Genomic DNA, 27876 nt, shown 5'->3' with positions numbered 1-27876 from the left:
AAGAGAATTGTAATGAGTGGAATATAAAAATGCCTGTACAGAGCTGATGTCTACCTATGAGACAGGCCAGGTACACCATCTCAACAGCTACGAGAGGCAGAGATAAAGAGAGTAAGCCTAGGTCACAGAGCTAGAAAGTGGGCAGAGGCAAGATCAAATCCAGGACTGCCTAAACCAGAGCTGGAATTCCTAACAATTGTAGTAGAATAGAATTTGTTAAATAGAGGTTAAAGTCTAAGCATAGGAACCTAAAGATTCCTAATAGAACTTATGGTGGGAGCACATCCTGTAGTAAGTTGTATGGGTTGAGCAGATACCCCAGATTGTGTCTCCCATAAATAAAACTCACAAAAATACAGACATATTTACACCAAAGCTTACAGACACAACAAACACAAGCATCCAAAAACAGCATACACCCAGCCACAGACATGATCACAAATACACACAGTTATCAGTTATGCACAGGCACAGAAACACACATAAATACAGACACCGTAACAACATACGAATAATTTAAGCTCCCTGGAGAAGGAGGTGGGTGTGTACCTTGAGTGGGAAGTGTGGAGTTTAGGGACTACACATCCCAAGAGCCACCGGGACTGCTATCCCCTTTGTATCCATCCCGACGGTCTCCAGGCCTCACGGGATTTGTAGTTTATTATTATTATTATTATTATTTTGCACAAGCCCAGGGACTTCAGAGTGGGTAGGGCTGCTCCGACATCCCTTGGGAAAAAAGAATCTTGCTTCTGTTTGGATTTCAGCGCCGTTATGCTGAAACGTTTGCGCTTTTTATGGGTATTTGTTCCGGTCTAAAAGTGCCTGCCTCTTTCCCAATGAGAATTTAAGTGCAGAGTGCTTAACATAAGGATTATATCATGCTTTATGGTGCTATGTATGAGGCAATTCACCCTCCACATCTGTTCGATCTCCTCGCCCTGGACTACAAATCCCAGCATGGCTTGCGATGATGTAGAGCCCGGTTGTGGACCCCGTCTCTTCGGTTCATTTCCCGATGTGATCCAGGGGTTCCATCAGGGACTTGGGGTGCTTTGGGGCTCTGCCTAGGACCAACTGTGCCTTTAGGGGCTTGGCCCCGAGGACTACGTTTCCCAGCGTGCCCAGCGGCCGATTGCCGTGACCTTTGTACCGCAATCTTTACTTCCCAGCATGCCCTGGGAGGTCACCCAGGGATTGTCTTGGTCTAAGGGTTGCGGACTCAATCTCCCGTAGTGTCCTGACGTTTCCCACGACCTAGGGAATCCATTCATTCATTCATCCAAAATACTATTTCCGATCGCGGAGCAAGTAGTGCACACGGAAGACAAAATTTCTTGTCCTCCTGGGGCTTATTTCTAGATGAAGCGAGCAGACTAACCCAAAATAAATAAATTACATGGTATGAGGAAAGCGGGTAAGGTGTGTGGAAAAATTAGTTCTATACCTTTTAGGACTCCCGGGCTGTCAAGTCTATTTCCTACTAGGTCCCCAGGGGCCAGTTCTTCGTCCTTTTGATGCTGTGAACTACATTTCGCAGCATGCCCTGGGGGGCACTCCTGTAGCCTTTAGACTCCATTTCCCAGCACTCCCAGGAGAATCCTCTCAATCATGTTTCCTTTCGACACCTCGGAGCTGCGAACTTCCCAGTGTGCCTCGGGGCCGATCGTGGCCGGAATGTTGCCAAGAGCAATTTCCGTGTATGGACTCCATTTCCCAGCGCTCCCCGCGGCCTTCCCTGAGGCGGTTGCCATTCGCCTCTCCAGGCTGCGGACTCCATTTCCCAGCGTGCCCCGGACGGCGTGGTGACGTCACGCGCCGGGCGGGGCCCGTGGATCCTTGGGCGGCGCGGGGCGGCGCGGGACGGTGCGGGGCGGGCGGCAGATCACGGCGGCCCGTGGGCGGGCGGCGGCAGCTCAGGGCTCGGAGCTCGGCGCTCGCTCGCTCGCTCGTTCGCTCACGGGCGGGCGGGCGGCGCGATGTCGGGCGAGGATGGCCCGGGGGCGGGCCCCGGGGCGGCGGCGGCAGCGGCCCGCGAGCGGCGGCGGGAGCAGCTGCGGCAGTGGGGGGCGCGGGCGGGCGCCGAGCCGGGCCCCGGGGAGCGGCGTGCCCGCACCGTGCGCTTCGAGCGCGCCGCCGAGTTCCTGGCGGCCTGCGCGGGCGGCGATCTGGACGAGGCGCGCCTGATGCTGCGCGAGGCCGACCCCGGCCCGGGCGCCGAGCTCGACCCTGCTGCCCCGCCGCCCGCCCGCGCAGTGCTGGACTCCACCAACGCCGACGGCATCAGCGCCCTGCACCAGGTCAGCGCCCCCGCCCGGGCCCGTCCCGGGGACCTGAATCGCCCTGGGTCTGCGCCACCTCGAGCACCCTCCCTCCCCTGTCCGGAGTCACCGTTGCCAGTCCTGGTCTGCGCCGTCGCTGCTGCTCCGGTCCCTGCCATCCCGTGCTGGCCCTCTTTTCCGCCCACCCACCTCGAGCTCCCTTCTTCCGATCCTGAGAGACTTGAACTGACCCTGGTCTTTGCCACCCTGCGCCGCCCTCTCCCTGGACCCGAGCCATTGCTGACGGCCTCAGTCCAGTCCGTCCTAGTCTTGTCACTTCGCGCTGCTCTTTCCCGACCTTGAGCTCTCTTTACTAGTCTTGCCTGTGCCACCTCCATCGGTCCCACCTCTACCTTGTCATCTAATGCTGGACCTCTTTCCTGAGTCTGTGACACTTACAGCTCTACCGGTGCCCACAGCTTCCCCCTTCCAGGCAGGTATCACTTTCCTGGAGCAGCTCCCTTCTCTTTCTTGGGCCTGTGCTGCTTCCCCCCTTGGTCTCTGGTTTGGGCCACCTGTTTGGCTAGGCCCAGGGCCTTCCATGCCACTTCTTTCATCCTTGGTCTGTGCCATCTGTTGCTGTCTAAGGATGCTCTTTCCTGAGCCCCTGCCTTCAAGGCTCTGTATTCTTTTTTTGGCCGTGGCACGCAGCACGTGGGATCTTAGTTCCCTGACCAGGAATCGAACCCGTGCCCCTTGCAGTGGAAGCGCGGAGTCCTAACCACTGGACCGCCAGGGAATTCCAGCTCTGTATTCTTGAAGGGGATGCTCCCTGGGTCTGGGTCACCTCATGCTGTCTCCCCGCCTCCCTTCACCCTCATGGCCTCTTCATTCTCCTTCTGCGGGCTGTGCCACCTCTTGTCTCCCACTGTAGGCCTTCTCTCAGGGATGTTTCTTCTTCTCCAGGCACCTCCTCTCTGCCTCTCCTCTTGCCTTGGCCAGACCTGCATCATCACCCTTTTTTTCTGGGCACGCTCAAAGCACCCACCTCTTCCTGGCTTCGGGACACCTCTCTGTCCTTTGGTCACCTTGCTTTCTCTGCCTGGATCCCCTCCTGTGGATGTGGGCAGATTCTTTCTCCCGCAGCATGTGCCATCTCTCCCAGCCCCCCGTCATATCACCTTCCCAAGGGGTCTAGCACCCTCTTGCTCCTCTGTGTCCACCCTGGGGACCCCATGCCGTTCCAAAACACTCCAATTGCTGTCTCCAGGGTTCCTCTGAACTAGGGCCCCCCAATGTCCCACAACCAGAGTTCTCGCTAGTTCTGCGTGTTATTATCACTCCCCCCCCATCTCCAGTGGGACCACCAGGCACAAGCCACAGAAGAGCTCTGTCCCCTCCCTCTGTCCCTGAGGCTGTCTGCCTCCTACTCTCCTCGAATTGGTCCAGTCCCCAGCCCTCTTCTGTGTGGGAACCGCTAAGGTTTGGTTACTTTGGGGCCCAGAGAGGACCCTGGGAAGGAAACCTTGGCAGGGGGCAGGGGAGTGGGGTGGAGGCAGGAAGAGGCCCGCTTCTCAGGTTCCCGGGAAGAGGAGCAGCTCAGGAAAGCAGAATAGTCCTGAGTTCTGATCTCTGCTCCTCAACTTTGTGATCTCGAATTAGTGTCTTTTCTCTCTGTGCCTCAGGTTTCTTATCTGTTAATGGGGCCAGTAGTCAGCCCCTCCCTGGCAGGGCTCTGGCAAAGGAGGAAAAACACCCTTCAGGAAGCGGCCGTGGGCATCCAGTTGGGGAGTTGCAGCCCCTGGTCCAAGTGCTACCCCTCCCCCCTTTCCCTTTCCCTACCCCCAGGCCTGTGCCCTGCAGAGGCCCTAGTGCTCTCTGGGACATTTTCCTCCATCTAGAGGAGGGTCTCAGAGCTTGGCACGCCCAGGAAAGGGGCCTCAGGTTTCACTGTCCCCCTTCCTCCGCCACCGTCCCTGCCCCTGGCTCCCCTCGACCTTCCCGAAGGGGTTCTTGGCCCTGCGTTGCAGGCCAAGCCCCATTCCCCACCCTCTCCCTTGGCCCAGACCCTGCAGAAGACCACCCCGGCCTGGCCTGCTAGGTGGGGTCCCTCTCCCACTCCCGCCACGGGCGAGCACTCGGTAAGCTCCCTTGCCAGGCCTTTGCAGGAGGCGTGAAGGATGAGGGCATCTGAGGTTCAGAGAGGGCAAGTCCCCGCCTAAGGTCACACAGCCAGCAAGCGGGGGTGCTGGGGTTTGGGTCAGGTGTGGGTGTCTGGTGACCAGCTCGTGCTGGTTTGCCCAAGACTGGCCTGGTTTTAGCACTGAAAGTCCCAGGTCCCAGGAAACCCCCAGACAGGCAAACCGGCACAGTTGCTCACATTATCTGGGTGAGTCCTGCGGCTGTGGTTTCTGTTCTGCATGGAGCAGGTCCCCAGGCATCAGCTCCCTGCTCTCGTCGTGTCCCTAGGAGTTCTCGAGCCTCGGCCCCAACCTCAGGCTGGTTTGTCAACTGCTAGACGAGGCTGGTATATTCTGTCCCCTCCCTGAAATTACCTTGTAATTAGTGGCCAGGGGCCTGGGGTGTGGAAGAGGAAAGACTGTGAGCCAGGATTCTTAGGTCTGAACAGGGAGGGGTGGGGGAGTCTGGACCCCTGAGTCTGAGGGAGGAGGGGCTGGGGGCCTAGATTCTTGGATCCCTGGTGCCCAGGCCTCAGGCATCTTTCACATGGATGCCTGTGCCCGGCCAGGTCCTTGAAAGGGAAAGGCCCATCTCCCTCCTTGCCCCCCTCCCCCATCACCATGACAACCGAGTGGAAATAAATGGAGCCCAGAGTTCATCCCGTTCCCAGGGCACGTGTGGCCCCCCTTTCACAGCCTGAGTTTCCATGACTTCATGCTCTTGGCCCTTGTAGCTTCCTCCCCCTCCTCCAGATGGACGGTTTTGGAGAGGTGAGGGAGCTGGAGGTTAATCTACCCTGAGGACCCAGGAGTCCAGGTCCACTCCTATCCCTCAGCCCTTGCTCAGGTCCCAGTGCCCACCCAGTGTTCACACGTGCCCGGGGCTAAATCCCTTCTCTGGCCCCCGCTTGGTGTGCCAACTTGGGCAAGAGCGCTTGTCTCCTGGAGCTTTGATTCTTCCTGCATCAAACAGGACCCTGACAGCCGTAGGATTGGGGAAGATGCCCGTGGAAGCCCCTTGGTGCAGCGCCCTGTGCCTAGGAGGCCCTCGGTGCAGGGGAGCTGCCCCTCCTCGGGCCCCAGGTCCAGGGCACACGCTAACTCAGCCATGTCTCTCAGTGGAGGAGGCCTGCCCGGGACCCTCACTCTGTCCCAGGTTTCCAGGGACCTGGTGACTTTACCAGCCCTGCACAGCCTTGGGCCCCAGGGGTCCAGCAGTCTCCCCTCCAGGTACAAGGCAGGGCCATGGTCAGTTCTTGTAGAGTATCTGTTGGATCTGAGGGAGGGGTTGAGGGCCTGGACCCCTGGGTCTGAGGGAGGAGGGGCTGGGCCTCTTCCCTTTGGTTCATCACTGGAAGCCCCATCCTTCGGTGGTGACTGTGGGGTACGTCTCATCTAACAAGCACTGTTCAGGATTCCTACACCTGGATGTGAAACCCCCTCTCTTCTCTGTCCAGTTCCTCCTCTCATGGTCTCCAGTAAGCCCCAGATGCCTGGCTGACCTAAGCACTGGGAAGCCGGGGGCTTTTAAACAGCTGGGTGGCTGGAGGGGCCTCCGGGGACAGGGTTGGTGCTTTCCAGGGCCATCTGGGTCTTCTCCTTGACTGTCAGGGCCGCTTGGCCCTGCATCTGCCTAGCGGTCCCGGTCGGGGGTCCTGCCTGCAGGGCACGCGGGGTCCGGACCAGGTGAGGGTGACACCGTGTCCCGCCCCCCAGGCCTGCATCGACGAGAACCTGGAGGTGGTGCGCTTCCTGGTGGAGCAGGGTGCCACGGTGAACCAGGCAGACAACGAGGGCTGGACGCCCCTGCACGTGGCCGCCTCCTGCGGTTACCTGGACATCGCCAGGTGAGGCGGGGAGGGTGGGCGGGGCCTGATGAGAACGGGCCCGGACCCCTCGGCTCTGACCTCGCCCTGCCCCCAGGTACCTGCTGAGCCACGGGGCCAACATCGCGGCGGTGAACAGTGATGGGGACCTGCCCCTGGACCTGGCCGAGTGTGACGCCGTGGAGGGGCTGCTGAAGGTGGAGATTGCCCGCCGAGGTGGGCCTCGGGGGCTGCTGCGGGGCGGGCCCTCCGTTCCGGAGGACCCTGACTCTCTGGGCCTCCGTGTCCCTACATGGGAAGCGGGGTGTGAGTACCTACCCCCGGGGTTACCTAGAGTAGTTGGAGGAAGTGCTCGGCACAGAATAAGAGCTCAAACCACTGTTGGCCTGCAGTGTCACGTTATCCTCGAGTGACTGAGGAAATTGAGGTAGAGGCTTGTCCAGGGGTTCGTTACGCGATTGCAGGTGATCTCAGGAATTTTGCTGGGGTGCGGGCAGGGGAATGCACAGGCTTCTGGGGGACTGGTCTCTCCCTTGCTCAGGATCACTGAGCCCCAGTGTCCTTAATATGGGGCCCAGGACCCCTCAAAACTCTGTGTCTGGCCATGCTCATTTTTCTAGGGGGAGTGTGTGTTACTTCTAGCAGGTTCCCACCTTCCCCCCGCCCCGCTAAAAATAGCCGTCTGGGGCCAGTTGGTGTGCAGTGTGCGTGGGGAAGGCTGTCGCCTGGCTGAGCTGGGGGCGGAGGACACGGGGCAGGTCGGGTGGGCGATGGCCAGCAGCTTCACCGCTTCACCCGGTCTCCCGCCGGAGCCCTGGGTCACAGCGCAGCTGTGGAGGTGACCGTCTCGTCCCGAGCGAGGGTGGCGGCAGCAGTGCCTCGCGGGTGGTCGGGGCTCAGTGGGTGGGAAGGTGTGAGCGCAGGGCCAGTGGGCCTGGCAGGTCTGGAGGGCTGCGCAGGAGGTGCAGGCAGGCTGGTAAAAAGTAGATGCCGGGGCGTCCGAGGTGACGCCCAGACTGCCGGCTTGGCTCTGGGCGGGAGGGACAAGGGCCCGCCCTTGGGCAGCTGTGTGTCGGTGGCCGTGAGAGCCACGCAGGGTATGGAGGTGCTGGTGGGCGAGCCGAGGTGGGCGGCTGAGGTCCAGGAGCCCTGCTTTGGTTCAGGTGGAGGGGAGTGGGAAGCAAAGGAAAGACAGAACCGGGGTTTTCTCCCTCCCCTTCTCCACCTTTTTATCTCAAAAAACTTCAAACTCAGAGGCAGGTTTCGATAGCAGTCCGATGAGTGCCCACATGACCTTCACTGAGATTTACCAGGGGTTTTCAGCAGCTTCATGGAGATAAAATTCAGTGTGTACAGTTCACCCTTTGGAAGTGTACGATCTGGTGTTTGTTTGTTTGTTTTTAGTGTGTTCACACTAAATGTGCATCCATCACCACATTGATTTTATTTTTTAAATTTTTATTATTTTTTAAAATTTTATTTTATTTATTTATTTTTGGCTGCGCGGGCTTCAGCAGTTGTAGCACGCGGGCTCGGTGGTTGTGGCACGCGGGCTCTAGAGCGCAGGCTCAGTAGCTGTGGCGCATGGGCTTAGTTGTTCCGCGGCCTGTGGGATCTTCCCAGATCAGGGCCCGAACCCATGTCCCCTGCATTGGCAGGTGGATTCTCAACCACTGCGCCACCAGGGAAGTCCCCACATCGATTTTAGATGATTTTGATCACCCCAAGAGAAACCCCACACCCCTGAGCTGTCATCCCCAGCCCTGCATCCCCCTCATTGGCTTTGTGTCTCTAGATTTGCCTATTCTGGACGTTTTGTATCAGTGGAATCGTAAAGTATGGACTCAGGAGTTTTTAACTTCTTGGCACGATTGCCCGTGCACCCTCCCTCTCCTCTGGGAGCGGACCTCCCTGGGTCCCTCCCTGCACCTGGTTCTCAATGTCACGTCCAGCTCCCTCCACCTGGATCAGCCTTCGTCCTTCCCACCCTCCCTTGTTTCACACACAGGTCCCTCAGCTTGGACCTGGCTGTTTCTTCAGTTCTGCAGTTTTGGCAGGAACTTCTCAGCGAGTCCCTCTGGGAGACAAGCTCTCTCTCTCTGTCCCGTTACTGGTGATGTTAGCCTTGAACCTCGTTCAGGGGGGTTGCCCAGGTGACTCTGCCGTGGCGGCATCTTCCTCCCTTAGTTAAAAAGTAGTCTGAGGGCTTCCCTGGTGGTGCAGTGGTTGGGAGTCTGCCTGCCGATGCAGGGGACACGGGTTCGAGCCCTGGTCTGGGAGGATCCCACATGCCGTGGAGCGGCTGGGCCCGTGAGCCACAATTGCTGAGCCTGCGCGTCTGGAGCCTGTGCTCCGCAACAGGAGAGGCCGCGATGGTGAGAGGCCGGCGCACCGTGATGAGGAGTGGCCCCCGCTTGCCGCAGCTGGAGAAAGCCCTCGCACGGAGGCGAAGACCCAACACAGCCATAGAATAAAAAATAAATAAATTAATTAATTAAAAAAAATTAAAAAAAAAAAAAAAAAAAGTAGTCTGAGATTGGGGCTTCCCTGGTGGCGCAGTGGTTGAGAATCCGCCTGCCAGTGCAGGGAACACGGGTTCGAGCCCTGGTCCGGGAAGATCCCACATGCCGCGGAGCAATTAAGCTCATGTGCCACAACTACTGAGCCTGTGCTCTAGAGCCCGTGAGCCACAACTACTGAGCCCACATGCTGCAACTACTGAAGCCCACGCGCCTAGAGCCCATGCTCCGCAGCAAGAGAAGCCACCGCAATGAGAAGCCCGCGCACTGCAATGAAGAGTGGCCCCTGCTCGCCGCAATTAGAGAAAGCCCGCGCACATTAATGAAGACCCAAGGCAGCCAAAATAAATAAATAAAAATTAATTAATTAATTTTAAAAAAAGTGGTCTGAGATTGGGATAGATACATAATACACTAATATGTATAAAATAGATAACTAATAAGAACCTGCTGTATAAAAAATAAATAAAATTAAATTTTAAAATTAAAAAAAAAAAAGTAGTCTGCAGGGCAGTGCTTGGAGGCCACCAGGGGGCGGGTGATCTCTCGGACATCCTGTGTGTTTCTGCAGGAAGTGCCCAGAGCTCACACCACCTTCTCACAGCAGCCCATGTTCCCCTTCTGCGGGGCGAAGGTTGGGGGATGTTGCCTTAGGGCCGACCAGGCGCACAGGCCTGTGGTCCCACTGGGAGGCCCCTCTGCTGCACTGCCGGGGGTGGGAGGCACCTGCCGACACCACCGCAGCCACTGCCTCGGGAACCGGGCGGCTCCTGCCCCACGGCTCCGCGATGCTTTCCCTCACACGGAAGCCTCAGCGGAGTGCGGTCGGCAGAGTCTCTGTATTTTAACCACAGTTTAAAAAAGAAGACAATTTATGGGCGTAGGTAACCGAGGTCTAGGAGTTACATGGACTTAAGGTATGGTTTGATCGAGGTGCACAAAGTCAAAAGCATCCCTCCATCACTGCTGAACTCTGTGCTGACTTCATCCTTAGGCAGGTTCTCTCCCGGAGGTATTGATTCTTAGCATGGCTCCTATAGCAGGGCAGGCCGATACCCCAGCGGAGCTAGAACTGGACTCCTCAGTAGTCCCATCCACAGTCCTCCGCCTGACGCTCTTAGGGCCACCTTGGTCACAGGCTGGCCCCTGAGCCAGTCACGGTGGCCAGGAGGAGGGTCAGGCCTGGCGAAGCGGCCACCCATGGAGCCGGGCTGCGGGCTCAGCCACGTCGGAACCACGTCGGCTGAAAGCAGGGGTCAGGAGGAGGCAGAAGTCTTCACGGAGGCGGGAGGCCAGATGCCTGCAGGTCCAAGCAACGTCTCCACCGCAGATGCTGTTCCCACAGCCCGGGCCGCAGGGACACAGCCCAAGCACAGGACTCTCGGGCCGCTTGCTCAGAAGGGCCACGCTCGGACCCACAGGGGCTTGGAACTGGGCAGGGAGGACACGTGAAGTGTTTCTGAAGCGTTTGAAGCCATCCCTTGGCATCCCAACATCAGGACAGTGGACGTGGGGCAGTTACTCTCAGAGACGGGCAGCTTTGACAGTCAGTTCAGTGATGGCGAGGCAGGGCGCTCTTATCCCTGGCCCGCAGGAGTGCGGGTGATTCCAGCCACCGTGGGGACCAGCTGGACGGCATGGATTACAGCTGGAGATCCACATTCCCCGTGTTCCAGCAGTTCCGCTCCTAGGCCACCCGATGGAACCATCCAAACTCGAGGCCTCAGTGTTGAGAGGATGTGGCCGGCACCAAAGGGCGAACGGATCAGTCCGTCATCTATAAATGAGTGATCCAAGCAGTGGTCGGCAAACGTTTTAGGCAGTGAATTTTTTTTTTTTTTAGCCACACCGCACGGCATGCGGAATTTCCCCGACCAGGGATGGAACCCGTGCCCCCTGCAATGGAAGCTCAGCGTCTTAACCACTGGACCGCTGGGGAAGTCCGTAGGCAGTAAATATTTTAGGCTTTGCGGGACATGCTGTCAGGTTGCAACCACTCTACCCCGCTGCTGTGGTGGGGAAAACAGCCAGGGAGGATATGTAAATGAGTGGGTGTGGCCGTGTTCCAATAAAACTTTACTTACAAACACAGGTGGCTGTCCAGAAGGGGCAAGTCCGCAGTGACAGGAAGTGGATTGCTGGTTGCCAGGGGCTGGGGAGGGACTGCTTAATGGGGTACGAGGTTTCCATTTGGGGTGATGAGAAAGTTGAGGTACAGATAGGGTCAATGGTTGCGCGTTGTGAATGTCCTGAAAGCCGCCGAGTAGTACGCTTTAAAAGAGTGAAATCGGTAAATTTTATGTTAACCAAACAGGTGGCCTGCGCGTGCAGGCCGTAGTTTGCCGACCCCCATCAAGAGCTCTGCTAATAAACATGGGCAAATCTCGGCAAAGAGCAAAATTGCCGAAGGATGCGTTTGAACACGCAGGATACTAACTGATTGCTGAATAAAAGGTTGGCAAACTCTGCCCTTCCCTGCCCGCAGCAAGGCGCCTGCATCTATAATAGGACCGAATGTAGGTGATTCCCTTTAAGGAGGTCGGGGAGGAGAGAGGGCGGGGGGGGGGGGGGGTTGTCCCTGAGTCCCCGGCACTCCCCGGGCCTCCACCCCAGCCTGGGCCTGCGGGATGGGCCCTAGCCAGCCAGCCATTCCTGGAATAGCTGCCTCTGGGAGTCTCCGCCAGCCAGGGGACCCTAAGGTAATCCACTGGAGTTTAGTCCGAGTGCCCAGGTGCCACCGGGTGGCGCCAGTGCGCAGCTGGACCCGGACAGATTCGGTCCCGGCGGGGATTGCGTTTCTGGGATCCTCCGGGTAGCCCCGGGGCAGCGTTTACAACCTTGCGGTGAGGGTGTAACCAGGTTCACGGTCATGAAAGCAGATTCGTGACGGTGGTTAACCTCTGGGGCCGCGGGGAGGGGCACGCTGTCATTGCCTCTGTCGCCTCGTACTGCTGTCAGCCAAGCGGCCGTACGCCGCACCTTCGCCAGTGCTGTCCAGTGGAAAGCCAGAGTCAGCCGCAAGCGTAATTGAGAATTTCCAAGTAGGCGCGTGGAAAAACAAAAACAGGTGAAGTTAATTGTAGTAATATATTTTACTTAATCCAGTACGTCCAAGACATTACCATTTCAATATGCAATCAATATGAAAGACCACGCGTGAGCTGCCGCACACTCTTTTTTTCTATGCTTCGAAATCCAGTGTATTTTACAAGGCGTCTCGGTGGGAAGTAGCCGCGGTTCAGGGGCTCCGTAGCTGCACGTTGCTGACGGCTGTTGAGCAGGACGGCTCAACTCTGTGCAGCACTTGGGCGAGTGAGAAATTTCACAATCGAAAAAATAACAGCCAGTGATACACTTCCCAGGAGAAAGAGTACACATTCCCTGGAAGAGACTGTTTTTGACTCCCGTCTCAATAGTTCATAACGTGAAAGTACAGATTCTCAGTGACAGTCAAAAGGTAATATTCCAGCCTCAACAAGGCTACCTGTTTTTTTGTTTGTTTGTTTTGTTTTTTTTGTTTTTTTTTCACACACACACTGTATTTTATTTTTACAAGAGATAAATAGACTGACACCAAGCATTGTACATGGATGACCACAACAAAAGCAACAATGATTGCAATTACCAAACATGAAACACACTCATACTATGTCATAATATTGACATTCAGTCCAGTAATCCTCCACTGTAACAGCTCCTTTACTTTGCAGTGAAAATTGATTTGTATATTCTTTGCCTCTGAGTCCTTGTGGGATTTTTTTTTTTTTTTTTAAATTCAGACAGAAAGTCACAAAAATTATACTCATCCTCATCAGTTCACTCAGTCCCATGTAATTAATTTTTTTTTTCATCTTGATCTTTTGTTAGCACTTTTATGAGTTCATCAGTTTTTCATTAGAGTTCTGAAAATGCTTATTCATTCAGTTCAGCAGTACAGTCAGTTACCAGAAACCTGTACTTGTCAGAGTCTTTTCCATGAATTTCTTGAAGATGAAACCCTTTTATAGGAACATATTTGCAAAATCATCAGAGTACACCCAGAACTGTCTGTAAATGACAAAAGACTTAAAAATGACCACGGTTAAAGATTTGATGAAAGTTCATAATAATGCAGTTGACAAGAAAATTAGTTATTTCTGAGATATACATTTTAAAGTAATAACTAGGATTATTACTTATAACATTATACCAGAACATATAAGATTTTTAGAAATTTCATGTAATGTAGGCTGCCTGTTTTGATCCACAGTCAACTTATGTTTAAAGTCATAACTTGCCTTTTGCATCCATAACGCAGTACAGTTTTCCATGAGACCAATTGACTACAGTGAAACTGGCGAGTGAGGAAGTATGCTTGCCTCGCACAGATTGTGCAGGTGACAGCAGGGGAACAGCACCTGGTGGGAAGGTGCCGTTGCCCCAATGGTACGGGCACTGTTTAGTGGCTTTTTGCCTGGTTTCTCCTACTCATGAGTGATAACGGTGACAAAACACACAAAGATGCTGGGCTAAGGACTGTATCTGTGGTGATAGGAAGTGTAAGATGTACGATTCCTGCGCCCTCCATCCTCCCAGCCCCCAGCAGTGACTCAGAGACCCTTAGTGGAACCCAGGGCTTCACGGAGCATGGTTGGGAAGTGACAGAGCTAGTTCAGGTCCTCTGAGCCCCTGAGGAGCGCTCAGAGCAGAGACACCAGGCCAGGTGCCACTCTGTGCTTCCTGGGTCTCAGGGTGGGTGTCCCACCTATCCCCCCTTCTCGTCCTCCCAGGTGTGGATGTGGAAGCAGCCAAACGGGCCGAGGAGGAGTTGCTGCTTCACGACACAAGGTGCTGGCTGAACGGGGGCGCCATGCCAGAGGCCCGGCACCCCCGCACGGGGGCCTCTGCCCTGCACGTGGCCGCCGCCAAGGGCTACATCGAAGTGATGAGGTGAGCTGGGCCGGTGTAGACCCTCCTTCTTCCCCTGCCCCTTGCTCTGGGGCAGCCTGTTCCTTCTCACTGTCTTACACCTTCCTGTGGATTTTGTCCATTCCCTCCCTTTTCTAATTTATGTACCTAAGGCCATGCATTTCCCTCTAAATACAGCCTTAGCTGCATCCCTAAGTCTTGATGTGCATGCTTCTCCCTGTCCTTCAGTTTAAACCGTTTTCCAACTTGTAGTCTTCCTTGATCCAGGGATCATTTAGAAGTACGTCGTTAATTTCCAAATACATGGGATTTTCTAGTCGTAGTTGAATTACATGCACGCCTCATTTTATTGTGCTTCGCCAATAGTGTTTTTTTTTTTTTTTTTTTACAAATTGAAGATTTGTGGCAACCCTGCGTTGTCAGGTGAAGGTGAACGTTTTTTAGCAATAAAGTGTTTTTTAACGTATGTACTTTTTTTTTTTTAAGACATAATGCTGTTGTACACTTAACAGACTTAACTTTTATATGCACTGGCAAACCAAAAAATTAATATGACTCGCTTTATTTCAATATTTGCTTTATTTCGGTGGTCTGGAACCAAACCCTCAATATCTCCGAGATCTGCCTGTACTCACTTCCTGGCTTACTTGCACTGTGGTCAGAGAACAGTTTCTCTGTGATTCCAGATTTCTGGAATTCATTGAGGTTTGCTTCATACCCCAGTCTGTGTAAGCTGGAGTGCTTCATAACCCAGTCTGTAAGCTGGAAAAGAATTGTGTTGTTAAGTACAGCGTCCTATATAGGTTAATAGGTCCATTTTGTACTCATGCTATTTAAATCTTCTATATCCGTAGTGATTTTTTTTTCCCCATATGCTTATTCTGTCAGTTGCTGTGAGAAGTGCAGTAAAATGTCTCACTATGATTGTGGATTTTTGCTGTTTCTCCTTGTAGTTGTGTCAGTTTTTGTGCTGCATGTTTCAAGGCCAGGTTATTTGGTGCATCTATATTTTAAATTGTTGCACTGTGTACTCTCTTCTCATCCTCACCTTGGTCTTGTCCATTTCTGAGTGCCTCACCCCTTCCTGTCAGTAGTTGGCTCTACTTCTTATCGTCAGGCTCCCCTGTTCTCTCTTTATTTTTTCCCTCTCTCTCATGTGATGTTATACTTTATGTTTAGTATATAAATGGAGTCCAGATGAATCTCTCCATCTCTGCTCACCTCTGTGTTAATGAATTTTTAGAAAGGTCTTCCAGGGGAATTCCCTGGTGGCCTAGTAGTTAGGATGCTGGGCTTTCATTGCCGTGGCCCAGGTTCAGTACCTACCTGGTCGGGAAACTGAGATTCCGAAAGCTGCACGGTGCGGCTGGGGGAAAAAAAAAGGAAGCTCTTCAGTGAGGAACTTAAGATGACGCCCAGCAACTCCAGGCTCATGTCCTGGCTGCTTCCCCTAATTCAGAGGTAGAGTGCCTCGTCCTCCGTAGTTCCAGCGAAAGTCCTGGGTCTGATACTCACTGGGCTACCTTGCACACCTGCTCATCCCAGGGCTGATCCCTGTGGCAAGGAGGGTGGGACACTGTGAATGGTCAGGCCCGGTGATGTGCCCAGCCCTGGAAGCTGTGCCCTCTTCTACCCGTGGCTTCCACCCCTGAGTCTCAGGTGGCTGCTTCAGCTCCTGCCATTGCATCTGTGTCCCAGCCAGCAGGAAAAAGCAGGGGGCAAAAGGAGCAAATGTCCATTTCTTTTAAAAGAACAGTCCAGAAGTGGTGTACATACTGAATACTGACATCCCATTTGCCAGACCCTTCTCAGCTGGCCACTCCTAGCTGTGAGGGAGACTGGGAGATTCTACTTCAGCAGGCGACCCACTGAAAGCTGGGTGCCATTTTTTTTTTTTTTAGAAGGGTCTTCCCAGGGCAGGGGGCCTCATCTTCATTCAGGGCTCTGCAGTGGCTATTTATTTATTTATTTATTTACTTATTTACTTATTTACTTACTCATTTACTTATTTACTTATTTACTTACTTACTCATTTACTTATTTACTTACTTATTTACTTATTTACTTACTTATTTATTTACTTACTTATTTACTTACTTATTTACTTATTTACTTACTTACTTATTTACTTATTTACTTACTTATTTACTTATTTACTTACTTATTTACTTATTTACTTATTTACTTACTTATTTACTTACTTAATTTACTTACTTTATTTACTTACTTACTTATTTACTTACTTATTTACTTACTTACTTACTTATTTACTTACTTATTTACTTATTTACTTACTTATTTACTTACTTATTTACTTACTTACTTACTTACTTACTTATTTACTTATTTACTTATTTACTTACTTATTTACTTACTTACTTATTTATTTACTTATTTACTTATGTACTTACTTATGTACTTACTTATTTACTTACTTATTTACTTATTTACTTACTTATTTACTTACTTATTTACTTATTTACTTACTTATTTACTTACTTATTTACTTATTTACTTACTTATTTACTTACTTATTTACTTACTTTACTTATTTACGTATTTACTTATTTACTTACTTATTTACTTATTTACTTACTTATTTACTTATTTATTTACTTATTTACTTACTTATTTACTTATTTACTTACTTATTTACTTATTTACTTACTTATTTACTTACTTACTTATTTACTTACTTATTTACTTACTTACTTATTTACTTACTTATTTACTTACTTACTTACTTATTTACTTACTTATTTACTTACTTACTTATTTACTTACTTATTTACTTACTTATTTACTTATTTACTTACTTACTTATTTACTTACTTATTTACTTACTTACTTATTTACTTATTTACTTACTTATTTACTTATTTACTTACTTACTTATTTACTTACTTATTTACTTATTTACTTACTTATTTACTTACTTACTTACTTATTTACTTACTTATTTACTTACTTATTTACTTATTTACTTACTTATTTACTTACTTATTTACTTATTTACTTACTTATTTACTTACTTACTTATTTACTTACTTATTTACTTATTTACTTACTTATTTACTTACTTATTTACTTATTTACTTACTTATTTACTTATTTACTTATTTACTTATTTACTTACTTATTTACTTATTTACTTACTTATTTACTTACTTACTTATTTACTTATTTACTTACTTATTTACTTATTTACTTACTTATTTACTTATTTACTTACTTATTTATTTACTTATTTACTTACTTATTTACTTACTTATTTACTTACTTACTTATTTACTTACTTATTTACTTACTTATTTACTTATTTTCTTACTTATTTTCTTATTTACTTACTTACTTATTTACTTACTTATTTACTTATTTACTTACTTATTTACCTACTTATTTACTTACTTACTTTTTACTTATTTACTTATTTACTTACTTATTTACTTATTTACTTATTTACTTACTTATTTACTTATTTACTTACTTACTTATTTACTTACTTATTTACTTATTTACTTATTTACCTACTTATTTACTTACTTACTCTTTACTTATTTACTTATTTACTTACTTATTTACTTATTTACTTATTTACTTACTTATTTACTTATTTACTTACTTACTTATTTACTTACTTATTTACTTATTTACTTACTTATTTACTTACTTATTTACTTATTTACTTACTTATTTACTTATTTACTTACTTATTTACTTATTTACTTATTTACTTACTTATTTACTTATTTACTTACTTATTTACTTATTTACTTACTTATTTACTTATTTACTTACTTATTTAATTACTTACTTATTTACTTACTTATTTACTTACTTATTTACTTACTTATTTACTTATTTTCTTACTTATTTTCTTATTTACTTACTTATTTACTTACTTATTTATTTACTTATTTACTTACTTATTTACCTACTTATTTACTTACTTACTTTTTACTCATTTACTTATTTACTTACTTACTTACTTACTTTACTTACTTAGTTACTTATTTACTTATTTACTTACTTATTTACTTATTTACTTATTTACTTACTTACTTTTTTACTTATTTACTTACTTACTTACTTACTTATTTATTTATTTATTTATTTATTTATTTATTTATTTATTTAATTTAGCTAGCTAGCTAGCTAGCTGCACTGGGTCTTAGTTGCAGCACACGGGATCTAGTTCCCTGACCAGGGATTGAACCTGGGTCCCCTGCATTGGGAGCACAGAGTCTTAACCACTGGACCACCAGGGAAGTCCCTGGGTGCTATTATTAAAGGTGGAAGGAGAGTGGATATTCATGGACAGCCTCATTCTCTGCCACAGAACTGAAATGCTTTGGCCTTAGAGATACTCACTGACTATAATTTCATTTCCGCCCCTTAGTATGGGTTTACAACCAGATCTATGGACTGCATTTTTGGAAGAATGTCGCTGACATTCTCCTCGTTAAAGATGAGTGGCAGAGTAAAGGTGTACATTTCTTTGATGCTATTCACTCAACACTTACTGGGCACCTGCTGTATGCCAGGCCATCGTTTAGGTACTGGGGATGTAGCAGCAAACGAGACAGACCTGGGCCCATGTGCCGTTCGCAGCCTTGTCGAGGAGACAGACAGACAAGTGACTGAGGAAGCCGGTCACATCACGTGGCCCTGAGTGCTCAGAGAGGGGTCCTCAGCCTCCACCCTGGTGACGTGGGGCTGGGTAACCCTGGGGGCCTGTCCTGCTCATGGGGGTGGGCCACTGAGCAGCACCCCTGACCTCCACCCGCTAGATGCCGGGAGTCACACCCCACCGCCGTCACGACAACGAGACACATCTCTGGGCGTTGCCCAGTGTCCCTTGGGGGTCAGCGTCGTCCCCAGCTGAGAACCACTGGTCTAGAGGGATATAAACAGGGCAGTTGGGGAGAGCGAGTGCGGTGGGGAGGTCCTCTTCGAGATTCGGTGAGGGGGTTGTGACTGCCGAGAGGGTGGCACTGATGCCTCGAGAACACTCGCTGGGCAGAGAGAACAGCGGAGCCAACGTGGGCGCGTGCTTGGGGGAGGAGCGGGGTGCCCGCATGGCTGGAGCAGAGTGAACTGGGGGGCCCCACAGAGGAGCTTTTGTTTAAAACGGTTCTTTACAAGGTACCTCATCTCTCTGCCTTTCCCACCTTGCTTTAGCTCTTTCTCACTGACACAGAACCTAAATGCAGTTCTCTAACAGCAGGCGTGTCTACCCTACGCTGAGTTTGCAGAATTGCCCTGGACCAGATCGTGGGGTCTAAGGTGGTGATTATCTCCCGGGAAAGAATCGTCTAAGCCAGGGGTTCTGTCTCGGCACTGGTGGCATTTGGACCAGATCGTTCCTGGCTGGGTCTAAGGTGGTGATTATCTCCCGGGAAAGAATCGTCTAAGCCAGGGGCTCTGTCTCGGCACTGGTGGCATTTGGACCAGATCGTTCCTGGCTGGGTCTAAGGTGGTGATTATCCCCCGGGAAAGAATCGTCTAAGCCAGGGGCTCTGTCTCGGCACTGGTGGCATTTGGACCAGATCGTTCCTGGCTGGGTCTAAGGTGGTGATTATCTCCCGGGAAAGAATCGTCTAAGCCAGGGGCTCTGTCTCGGCACTGGTGGCATTTGGACCAGATCGTTCCTGGCTGTGGCACCATCCTCTGCGCTGTGGGATGTTTAGCAGCACCCCTGGCGCCGACCCACTGACGCTTCTGGCACCCACCCCTACGTTGTGACATCCAGAAACGTCTCCAGACACGGCCAGACGTCCCCAGGCGGCAATGTGGTCCTGGTCGGGAACCGCTGCTCTGAGCCGGAGGGTTCCTGGAACAGTGCTGCCCCCAGGCCGCCCCTTCTGGGGTCTCATCCTTTCTCTAGGCTTGGGTGCTGGGGAACCCCTGCCCTCACCTCCCCTGGAGCTGTCTCACAACCAGGGGTGACGCTCAAAAGAGTCGAGCACTTCAGGTACAAGAAGCAGGGTTCCAGAGGCCACCTGCTAGGCCAGGGGAGGCGTCAAAGCAGTGGCAGAGGGGGCCACTTCGGGGAGGGGGCGCCTTGGGGCCATGGCGCTTTACCCCCTGGCCCAGGACTGTTTTCGGTGCAGCACAGCTGGCCAACCTTAGCTCTCAGCCCTGAGCCCCTGCCCTGGTCCTTGACCTGAGCGTCCCTGGCCCCCAGGCTGCTCCTTCAGGCCGGCTACGACCCGGAGCTGCGGGACGGGGACGGCTGGACACCGCTGCACGCCGCAGCCCACTGGGGCGTGGAGGACGCCTGCCGCCTGCTGGCGGAGCACGGTGGGGGCATGGACTCGCTGACGCACGCGGTGAGGGCCGGGTCCGGGGGCCCCGGGGACCGGTGGGGGGTGGGAGGGCCCCTCCACCTCCTCCTCACCTGCCTTTTCCCCTCCCCACCCAGGGGCAGCGTCCCTGTGACCTGGCAGATGAGGAGGTGCTGAGCCTGCTGGAGGAGCTGGCCCGGAAGCAGGAGGACGTGAGTGTCTGTCTGCAGCCAGGAGGGAGGGCCTCCACGTCCCTGGGGACCTGCTCTTCCCTGGCCGGTGACCGGGGCCCAGTGGGGAGCCAGGAGGAGGGGCACAGCTGGGCACTAGGGGAAGGCGGGGCCTGGGGCCCCGGGGGACCTTGGGATGCCGATGGGAGTCATCTATCCAGGCTTGGGCTGGGCCTTGTCACCCCTGGGACTCCCCCCCCACCAGCACTGGGCCAGGCCTTGTCGCTGGAAAAACGCAGAATGAAGGGGTGAACGGTGTGGACTTGGGGTCTGAATCCCAGCTCTGCCATGGATTTGCTGTGTGAGCTCAGGCCAGTCACTTAACCTCTTTGGGCCTCAGTTATCTCATCTGTAAAATGGGGATAGTACGGCGCACTTTATCAGTTACACGTGCTGTTACGTGGAGTATGTATTATGCTATGAGTGGTGTGTATGTTACTAAACAAAAGCATTCAGAACCCTGCGTGGCACACAGTAAGCACTCTTAGGTAGCAAGAAACATCTCCTGAGGCCTTCTGGGGGCCAGGCCCTCTACCTGGAGCTTCTGGTGAGTGGCAGGTAGACAGGGCCAGATCCCCGTGTTTAAAGCTTGGCTGTGGCAACATTGAGGGAGACGGTCCCGTTTCCGGCTTGGCGGACTTGGGCAGCGTCCTGGGGACTAGGGCTCGCACACTGTTGAGGGAACAGTATGTGCAAAGGCCCGGGGGTGGGGAGTCGTATGGTACCCGGAATTAGGAGAGGGGCAGACCCTGAAGAGCCTCGAATGCCAGGGAGGAGCAGCGTGAGGGTGAGGAGTCTGGGGGCCCTGGGGGGGCGTTTAGTGGGTGGGGCAGGGTCTCTGAGAGGTGGGGGCACAGACGAGGCCTGGGGGTGTCTGGGAAGGGAGACCTGCAGCACAAGGGGTTTGCTAGGAGGGGCGTGGGAACTGCTGTGCAGGCTCCGAGGCGTGGAGACACAGCAGTCTGGGAACTGCGCCCTGAGATGCCATTTGGGGGCTGGGCCTGACAGCGAGCCTTAAGGGAGGAGGCCGGGCCTGGCAGCCCGTGTCCGGGCGTGCTGAGGGGTCGGGGAGAAGTTTGGGCAGGTCGCCCCTGGGAGGTAGAGGCCAGGAAGCCTGGGGGCCCCTGAGTACTGGACGACATACTTGAGACCCAGGGCGCCATGTCTAGGAGAACTCAGCGGGTGCACAAATCATCCCATTCGTTCCCCCCTGTACCACCTCCACCCCGGCACAGTTGTGTGTGGGACCCAGGAGGGTCTGCGTGCTCTACACCTCCCCAGCGGCCCCCTTCCCCTTGCAGCTTCGGAACCAGAAGCAAGCCTCCCAGAGCAGGGGCCAGGAGCCCCAGGGGCCCTCCAGCAGCAAACACCGAAGGTAGGGGAGAGGTGCCTGCAGGGTAGGTGGGCTGGAGGCTCCCCAGGGCTTGGACCCCAACGCCTTCCCCTTCCCACCAGGAGCTCCGTATGTCGTCTGAGCAGCCGTGAGAAGATCTCCCTCCAGGACCTGTCCAAGGAGCGCCGGCCTGGAGGGGCAGGGGGGCCCCCAATCCGGGACGAGGATGAGGGAGAAGAAGGCCCCTCAGGTGAGGGGCTGGGGGGCTGGGGTCCTGAATCTGGAGAGGAGGGGTCTGAGGGAGGAAGGGCGGGTGCTCAGAGGCAGCTGGCTGATCCTTGTGACCTCTCCCGCTTCCTACACTGTAGAGCCACCCCCTGCAGAATCCAGAACCCTCAACGGGGTCTCCTCCCCGCCACCCTCTAGCCCTAGGAGCCCCATGGTGAGTCTGGGTTCCCGGAGGCGGTGCTGGCCTGGGAGGTTAGGGGGGGCGTAGCCGTAAAGGCTGTGAACCTCTTGTCAAGGCAGGTGGGGTGAAGACTACAGTTCCCAGAATCCTCTGGGACAACTGACTGCCTTTTCCTGGCTGTGCCTGTCCTCCCCACCCCTCAGTTGTAGTTTGTGGTGGTCCTTTTGGGGGTAACACTTGAAGTTCTTGAGAAGTAGGACCCTCTCCCTGTAACTGAGACCCTTCCCTTCTCCAGACCCCCGACGAGGCCCCCTTCTCCACGCGCTTTGGCCTCCAGAAGACGGGGAGCTCTGGGGCCCTAGGTCCTGTGGAGAGGCGGGGCGCCGAGGGTGCCCCCGGGGCTGGGCTGCAGCGCTCCGCCTCCTCCTCGCGGCTGGAAGGGACCTCCACTCAGGTGAGCAGGGTGCGGGGCAGGGGACCAGACCCTGCCTAGTCAAGGAGAATAGCCCCCTCCTCTCCTCTCCCCGCAGGCCAGGGAGCCCCGTCTTGCCAGAATTACCCCCACCCCCTCCCGGAAGGTGCCGGAGTCCTCTGCCCCGTGAGTCTGACGGCCCGGGTCCCGCCGGGAGTGGGGCAGGTCTGGGCCCCTGTCTTGTCAGCCTTTGCTCTCTGGGGTCTGGTCCCTGCCTCCCACTCTTGGCCTCAGTTTCCCTTTTGGTGCATCAAGTAAAAGCTCACAGTAAAACTCCAAGGCCACCGTGATCCGGCCTCCGGCGGCCCCCACCCCCCTCTCCATCCCTCCACCCTCCTTTCTGACGCGGGCTTGCTCCTGCCCGGGCCCTTCACTGTGGCTCCCCGCTCACCCCCACAGGGCTTCCTTCCTCCCTCTCTCAGGTTTGTTTGAATGTCAGCTTCTCAGGGAGGCCCACCAGCCCCACTGCCCCAGCATCCGGACATGCACACCTCCGGTCTCCCGTCCTTGCTCTGTCTTTTTTCTCCAGAGTACTTTATCCTCCTGATGTATCATGTGGTGTCCTGATCTTTCTGTGGTTATCCTTTCTTTTGCTTGCATCTTTTCTGCTCAGATTTGACTCATGGGGGCAGAGATAATTTGTTTCTTTTTCTTTTGCTCCTTGCTGTATGTCTGGTGCCTGCCATGTAACGCGAGCTTGAGTAATATTTGCTGATTGAATGAATTCACACAGGTCTGAGATCTCCAGGCCTCCTCCTCCCTTGGATAACTCCACTCCTCCCTCCAGGATTCCGGAGCCTGAATCCCCAGTGAAGCCAAATGTCCCCGTAGCCTCTGCAGCGCCCCCAGCGGACTCCCGGGACCGCCGGAGGTGAGGTGAAGAGGCCTGGGGGCAGGAAGCAGCTGTCTCCCCAGCTGGGAGACAACTGCATTACCCAGGAGTCCCAGGGTTGGCGTTGAGGTCCTCTGGCCGAACTTGACTCCCCCTGAGAGTGTCAGCCATGGGATGGGACAGGGTCCAAAGGAACCCTCTCTGAGGTCGGGGCCCTTCACGCAGGTCCTACCAGATGCCTGTGCGGGACGAGGAGTCTGAATCTCAGCGGAAAGCTCGCTCTCGCCTCATGCGCCAGTCCCGGAGGTCCACACAGGTGTGGGATGGGGGATGGGCCCCTGGGTCTGAGGGGGGAGGGGCAGGGGGACGGGCCCCTGGGTCTGAGGGGGGAGGGGCTGGGGGCCGGACCCCTGGGTCTGAGGGAGGAGGGGCTGGGTGCCTGGACCCCTGGGTCTGAGGGAGGAGGGGCTGGGGACCCGGACCCCTGGGTCTGAGGGAGGAGGGGCTGGGGGCCTGGACCCCTGGGTCTGAGGGGGGAGGGGCTGGGGGTCTGGACCCCTGGGACTGAGGGGGGAGGGCCTGGGGGCCTGGACTCTGTCCTGAAGGGGCTGGGCCCTGAGTCCTGGACCCCCGCTGACTGCCCCTTCTCCGTGCCAGGGTGTGACTCTGACAGACCTTAAAGAAGCAGAGAAGGCTGCAGGAAAGGCCCCAGAGCCAGAGAAGTCGTGCCTGCAAAGCCTGGTGAGAGGGTTCAGGTGCCCGGGCAGGGGGTGGTACAAGACGCCCTCGTCCTCTGACCCCCGTGCCCCTCTCCCGCAGGACCCTTCCCGGCGACCCCGAGTCCCTGGGGTCGAGAACTCTGATGGCCCTGCCCAGAGAGGTGAGGTCTGGTCTCTGGGAGGTGGTCCTCCTGGGCCCACCGGCTCCCTCCTGCTACAGCCTTACTGTTTTCCTGGGGGTCGGGCCCAGAGACCCTGACCCTGCAGGAGGGAGCCCTGCACAGATCACTGGGCTGACTCCTGCCCTTCCCCCAGCAGAGGCGCCCGACGGCCGAGGGCCAGGACCACAGGCCCCCGAGGAGCATCGCACAGTCAGCAAGGAGCGGCGGGGACCTGCGGAGGTGAGGGGTGGGGCCCAGGCGGGGCGAGCTGGGGCTGTGGGCCGGCCTTGGAGGTGGGCTGGGGGTGGAGCCAAGCTGAACCCCACCTCCGCCCACAGGGGGAGGAGGCGGAGCCGGCGCCTGCAGACCGCAGCCCAGGATCCAGGTACAGGGTGGGCAGGAAGGGCTTGGGCTGTCTGTGGGGCCGTGGGCGCGCCCCATGACGCCCTCCTTGCCCTCACCCCAGCACTCCCGAGGGCGGCCCCTCTTCCCGCAGGCAGCGGGACCTCAACCCAGAACCAGAGCCAGAATCGGAAGAGCCTGATGGAGGCTTCAGGAAGGTTCGCGATCCCACCCCACGATCGTGCCATTAACCCCCACTTGCTGGCTTTTATATACCTGCCCGCCTGCCCCCTACCTAGTGGCGCTGCCTGACCGATCGGGGCATCCTGCTCTTTTCCGCCCCACCTGAGCCGCAGTCACCCCCCTTCCCCGCAAACATGCGGCACCTCAGCCGGCCAGCCTGACCCCCGTGTCCCTCCTCCTCCTGGGGCCCCCAGCTGTATGCAGAGCTGCGCAGTGAGAACGAACGACTTCGCGAGGCCCTGACCGAGACCACACTGCAGCTGGCGCAGCTCAAGGTGGAGCTGGAGCGTGCCACGCAGGTGAGGACGCCGCGGCCCTGGAGGTGGTGGGAATTGGCCGGCGTGCCAGTGCTGGCTCCGGATCCCTGGGAGGTAGGGCCAGAGCGTCGAGGGGAGGGGCCTGAGTGGTGGGGGTACTAGGACCCTTGGGAGGCGGAGCGTGGGCAATGAGGGGCGAATGAGGGGCAGAGCTAGGATCTCGGAGGCGGAGCCTGGCCCAAGAGCGGCTGGGCTTGTGGTCCTGAGCAGTGGGTGGGGAGGTCTGGGCCAGCCAGGAGTCTGCCTTTCCCCCCTCTCACTGCTGGCTTCCCCCTTCTGGCCATTGCGGTTTGGACGCTTCTCTGACCCCTGCTCTTTTTGTGTCCCCACCAGAGGCAGGAGCGATTTGCAGAGAGGCCCGCCCTTCTGGAGCTGGAGAGATTCGTGAGTAAGGGTGGCTGGAGTGGGGCCAGCTGTGTCCCCAGCCTTACGAGCTCAGGCGGGCCTGGATGAAGAGGGCCACACTGACCTCCTAACCCGCCCCTCTGCCCGTTCCCCACCTCTCTCAGCCGTACTTGATCTCCAGCCCTCCCCCACCCCCAGTCCCTCGTCCTCACCTTCCCCTGTTTATTCCAGGAGCGCAGGGCCCTGGAGCGGAAGGCAGCAGAGCTGGAGGAGGAGCTGAAGGTGAATGTTAATGGGGAGCTGAGGGCAGAGGGCCAGGGTGGGCAGTGGGTGCAGCCTGCCCGGGGCCACCTGGCTGACCCGTCCCACCTCGCAGGCCCTGTCCGACCTCCGGGCTGACAACCAGCGACTCAAGGACGAGAACGCAGCCCTGATTCGCGTCATCAGCAAACTCTCCAAGTGACTCTGGAGGAGGCCCTTCCCCCGCACCCGTATTTATACAGCTGCTTCTGCCACGTGCACCCCTTCCTTTGCGTGAACACGAGTGACAGGGCTCCCGGGGAGTCTGTGAGAAGCCACAACCTCCCCTCGGGACCTCCAGACTGGGAGGGGGTGCAGAGTCCCCAGGAGCCAAGGGGGGCCCTCCGAGGCCAGGATGGAGGCGGAGGCCGAGCCAGGTAGGGGGACGTCGCTGAGGGGGGACGGGCTGGAGGCGGGACCAGGAAGGAACCGAGGACCAAGGAGCGCCAGGACCAGAGTGGCCGCCCAGAGGTCCCCCCTCACGTGTGATGCCACCCTCATCACCCCTCCCACTCCTGAACAGGGATCCGAGAATGTGCCAATAGTCCCTCCGGCCTCGGCCAGGTGGGCCTGTATATAGGGTCCGTGTGCAATAGGGAGGGATGTCTTCTATTTTTTGCTGCCCCCTCGCGGCCCACTCTCCGGGGCAGGGGGAGAAGGTATTTTCGAGATAAAGCACAGGCACCACAAATAAAAGCCGTGAAGTTGCCACTCAGTGGCTGCGTCCTTGGCTGGAGGTGGGGCACTGCTTCCCGCTTCCGTGCTGGGGCTGTGCCTGCCCGTCACGGGGTGGGACGGGGCTTCAGGAAGAGCGGCTAGTTGGAGCAGAGGTCCCAACCCAGGGCCCACGTGGTCACAAGTTGGCTTGGTGCAGAGCAGGAAGGGTCAGCCGGGCGAGGGGTAGGGGCTGTGAATATTGGGTTGGGGAGCTTGGGTCTTGCCATCACTTCTTTTGCAACAAATTTGAGTCAGCTGCCAACATTTAAAACTTGGGGTAGTTCACATATAAAAGTCCGGGGTTTTGACTTTTCTGAGTAAACAGGACTCCGACAGTGCGAGCTGTTCAGTCCTGCTCGGCGGCAGTTGGCTGGAGCCAAGTAGGAGCAATCCTCCAAGTTGGGGCATTCATTCATTCACTCGCCCATTCGTGGTCCTGTTCTGCTTGCCTGGCCGTGTCCTACGTGTTGGTGGTACAGTAGTGCATGAGACAGGGAAAGATCCGGTACATTTTAGGAGGAGAGGCATGAGGCACCCAGGGACAAGATAAATGTGCTGCCAGTGGTAGTGCTGCGGAGAGAAAGCAGAGGGGGCGGCGGGGGTTAGGGAGGCTGGTGTGCGCGTGTGCAGGAGTGCGTGCCTGGCGGAACACTCTGATTGGCCCAGAGGGGGCGTGGCAGACCACGGGGGTCCGGGATTGGTCCAAAACTGGGGCCTGTCTGATTGCAACACCGAATGTCAGGCTGTGACATTTTGTACAGGGTGGTCAGAATAGGCCTTACTGGAAAGCTGGCACTGGCAGATACTTGAAGGCGTCTGGGAACGAGCCATGTGGGTATTTGAGGAAAGAGGCTTCTGGATGAGGAGAACAGCGTGGGCAAAGGGATAAAAATGTGCCTGAAATGTAGGAAAGTAGCAGGGGATGAGGTTGGAGAAGTAAGGGCTGGCCCTGTAGGAGTGTGGCCCTGGTAAGGACTTTTTTTTTTGGCCGTGCTGCGTGGCTTGCGGGATCTAAGCTCCCCGACCAGGGATTGAATCTGTGCCCACTGCAGTGGAAGCGCAGAGTCCTGACCACTGGACCGCCAGGGAAACCCCAGGGGAAAACTCTTGTTTTGGGGAACTGCTTGCTTCCGTGGTTCTTTGGTTAGAAACAGGGGCTGGGGCACCAGGCAAGAGGCTGAAAGACGATTAGACACCTGCTAGGGCTGAGAGTATTCCGGGTGAAACGAACAGCATGAACTGAGGCGTGGAGACAGGGAGAGGGAAGCTGGGCACGGTGCCCGAGAAGCTTGTAAGCTTGGCAGGCTACAGGCCCTCGGCTGCCGAGCCGGAGCTTGGATTTTATCTGGTGGGACATGGGGAGCCAGGGGAGGTGTGTGAGCAGGGGAGAGGGTGGGGTTGAGGTGGGAAGGAATCTTGGGGAGATGATGGGTCTGGTTCCAGAAGGAGGCCGAGGCATGAGGGCGGCAAATAGG

At 54.4% G+C, this 27876-nt stretch overlaps 1 protein-coding gene across 4 annotated transcripts; it reads left to right on the top strand.

Moving 5' to 3' along the window:
* The first annotated feature begins 1832 nt into the window (after positions 1-1832).
* On the top strand, positions 1833-26395 carry PPP1R12C (protein phosphatase 1 regulatory subunit 12C). Of its 4 annotated transcripts, none has more exons than XM_082367925.1 (22): positions 1833-2300; positions 6158-6288; positions 6365-6483; positions 13556-13715; positions 19882-20026; positions 20119-20193; positions 21513-21586; positions 21667-21794; positions 21913-21986; positions 22249-22407; positions 22484-22551; positions 23159-23296; positions 23483-23573; positions 23915-23998; positions 24077-24137; positions 24292-24377; positions 24476-24522; positions 24634-24697; positions 24917-25021; positions 25373-25423; positions 25616-25666; positions 25761-26395. In XM_082367925.1, exons 1-22 carry the CDS (start codon positions 1980-1982, stop codon positions 25845-25847), a joined length of 2319 nt encoding a protein of 772 aa, XP_082224051.1. In that variant the 5' UTR covers positions 1833-1979; the 3' UTR covers positions 25848-26395. The 4 variants fall into 4 exon arrangements, with proteins under 4 accessions (XP_082224051.1, XP_082224049.1, XP_082224052.1 ...); XM_082367923.1 differs by having other exon boundaries at positions 1834-2300; positions 24604-24697; XM_082367926.1 differs by having other exon boundaries at positions 1835-2300; positions 23213-23296; positions 24604-24697.
* Positions 26396-27876: the final 1481 nt, after the last annotated feature.

The sequence above is a fragment of the Balaenoptera borealis genome (assembly GCF_965194805.1).
Source record: "Balaenoptera borealis genome assembly, chromosome: 19".
In the NCBI taxonomy this organism is placed as follows: Eukaryota; Metazoa; Chordata; class Mammalia; order Artiodactyla; family Balaenopteridae; genus Balaenoptera; species Balaenoptera borealis.
The sequence above is the reverse complement of the archived record's forward strand: the minus strand, read 5'-3'. Positions and strand labels throughout refer to the sequence as shown.

What these genes read in the sequence shown, in the direction of transcription:
- PPP1R12C (XM_082367923.1), top strand. Translation starts at nt 1,980, where the DNA reads ATGTCGGGCGAGGATGGCCCGGGGGCGGGCCCCGGGGCGGCGGCGGCA. An exon ending in TGGACTCGCTGACGCACGCG is followed by an intron (nt 20,027 to 20,118) that starts GTGAGGGCCGGG and finishes CTCCCCACCCAG; the next exon opens with GGGCAGCGTCCCTGTGACCT. An exon ending in CTAGCCCTAGGAGCCCCATG is followed by an intron (nt 21,987 to 22,248) that starts GTGAGTCTGGGT and finishes TCCCTTCTCCAG; the next exon opens with ACCCCCGACGAGGCCCCCTT.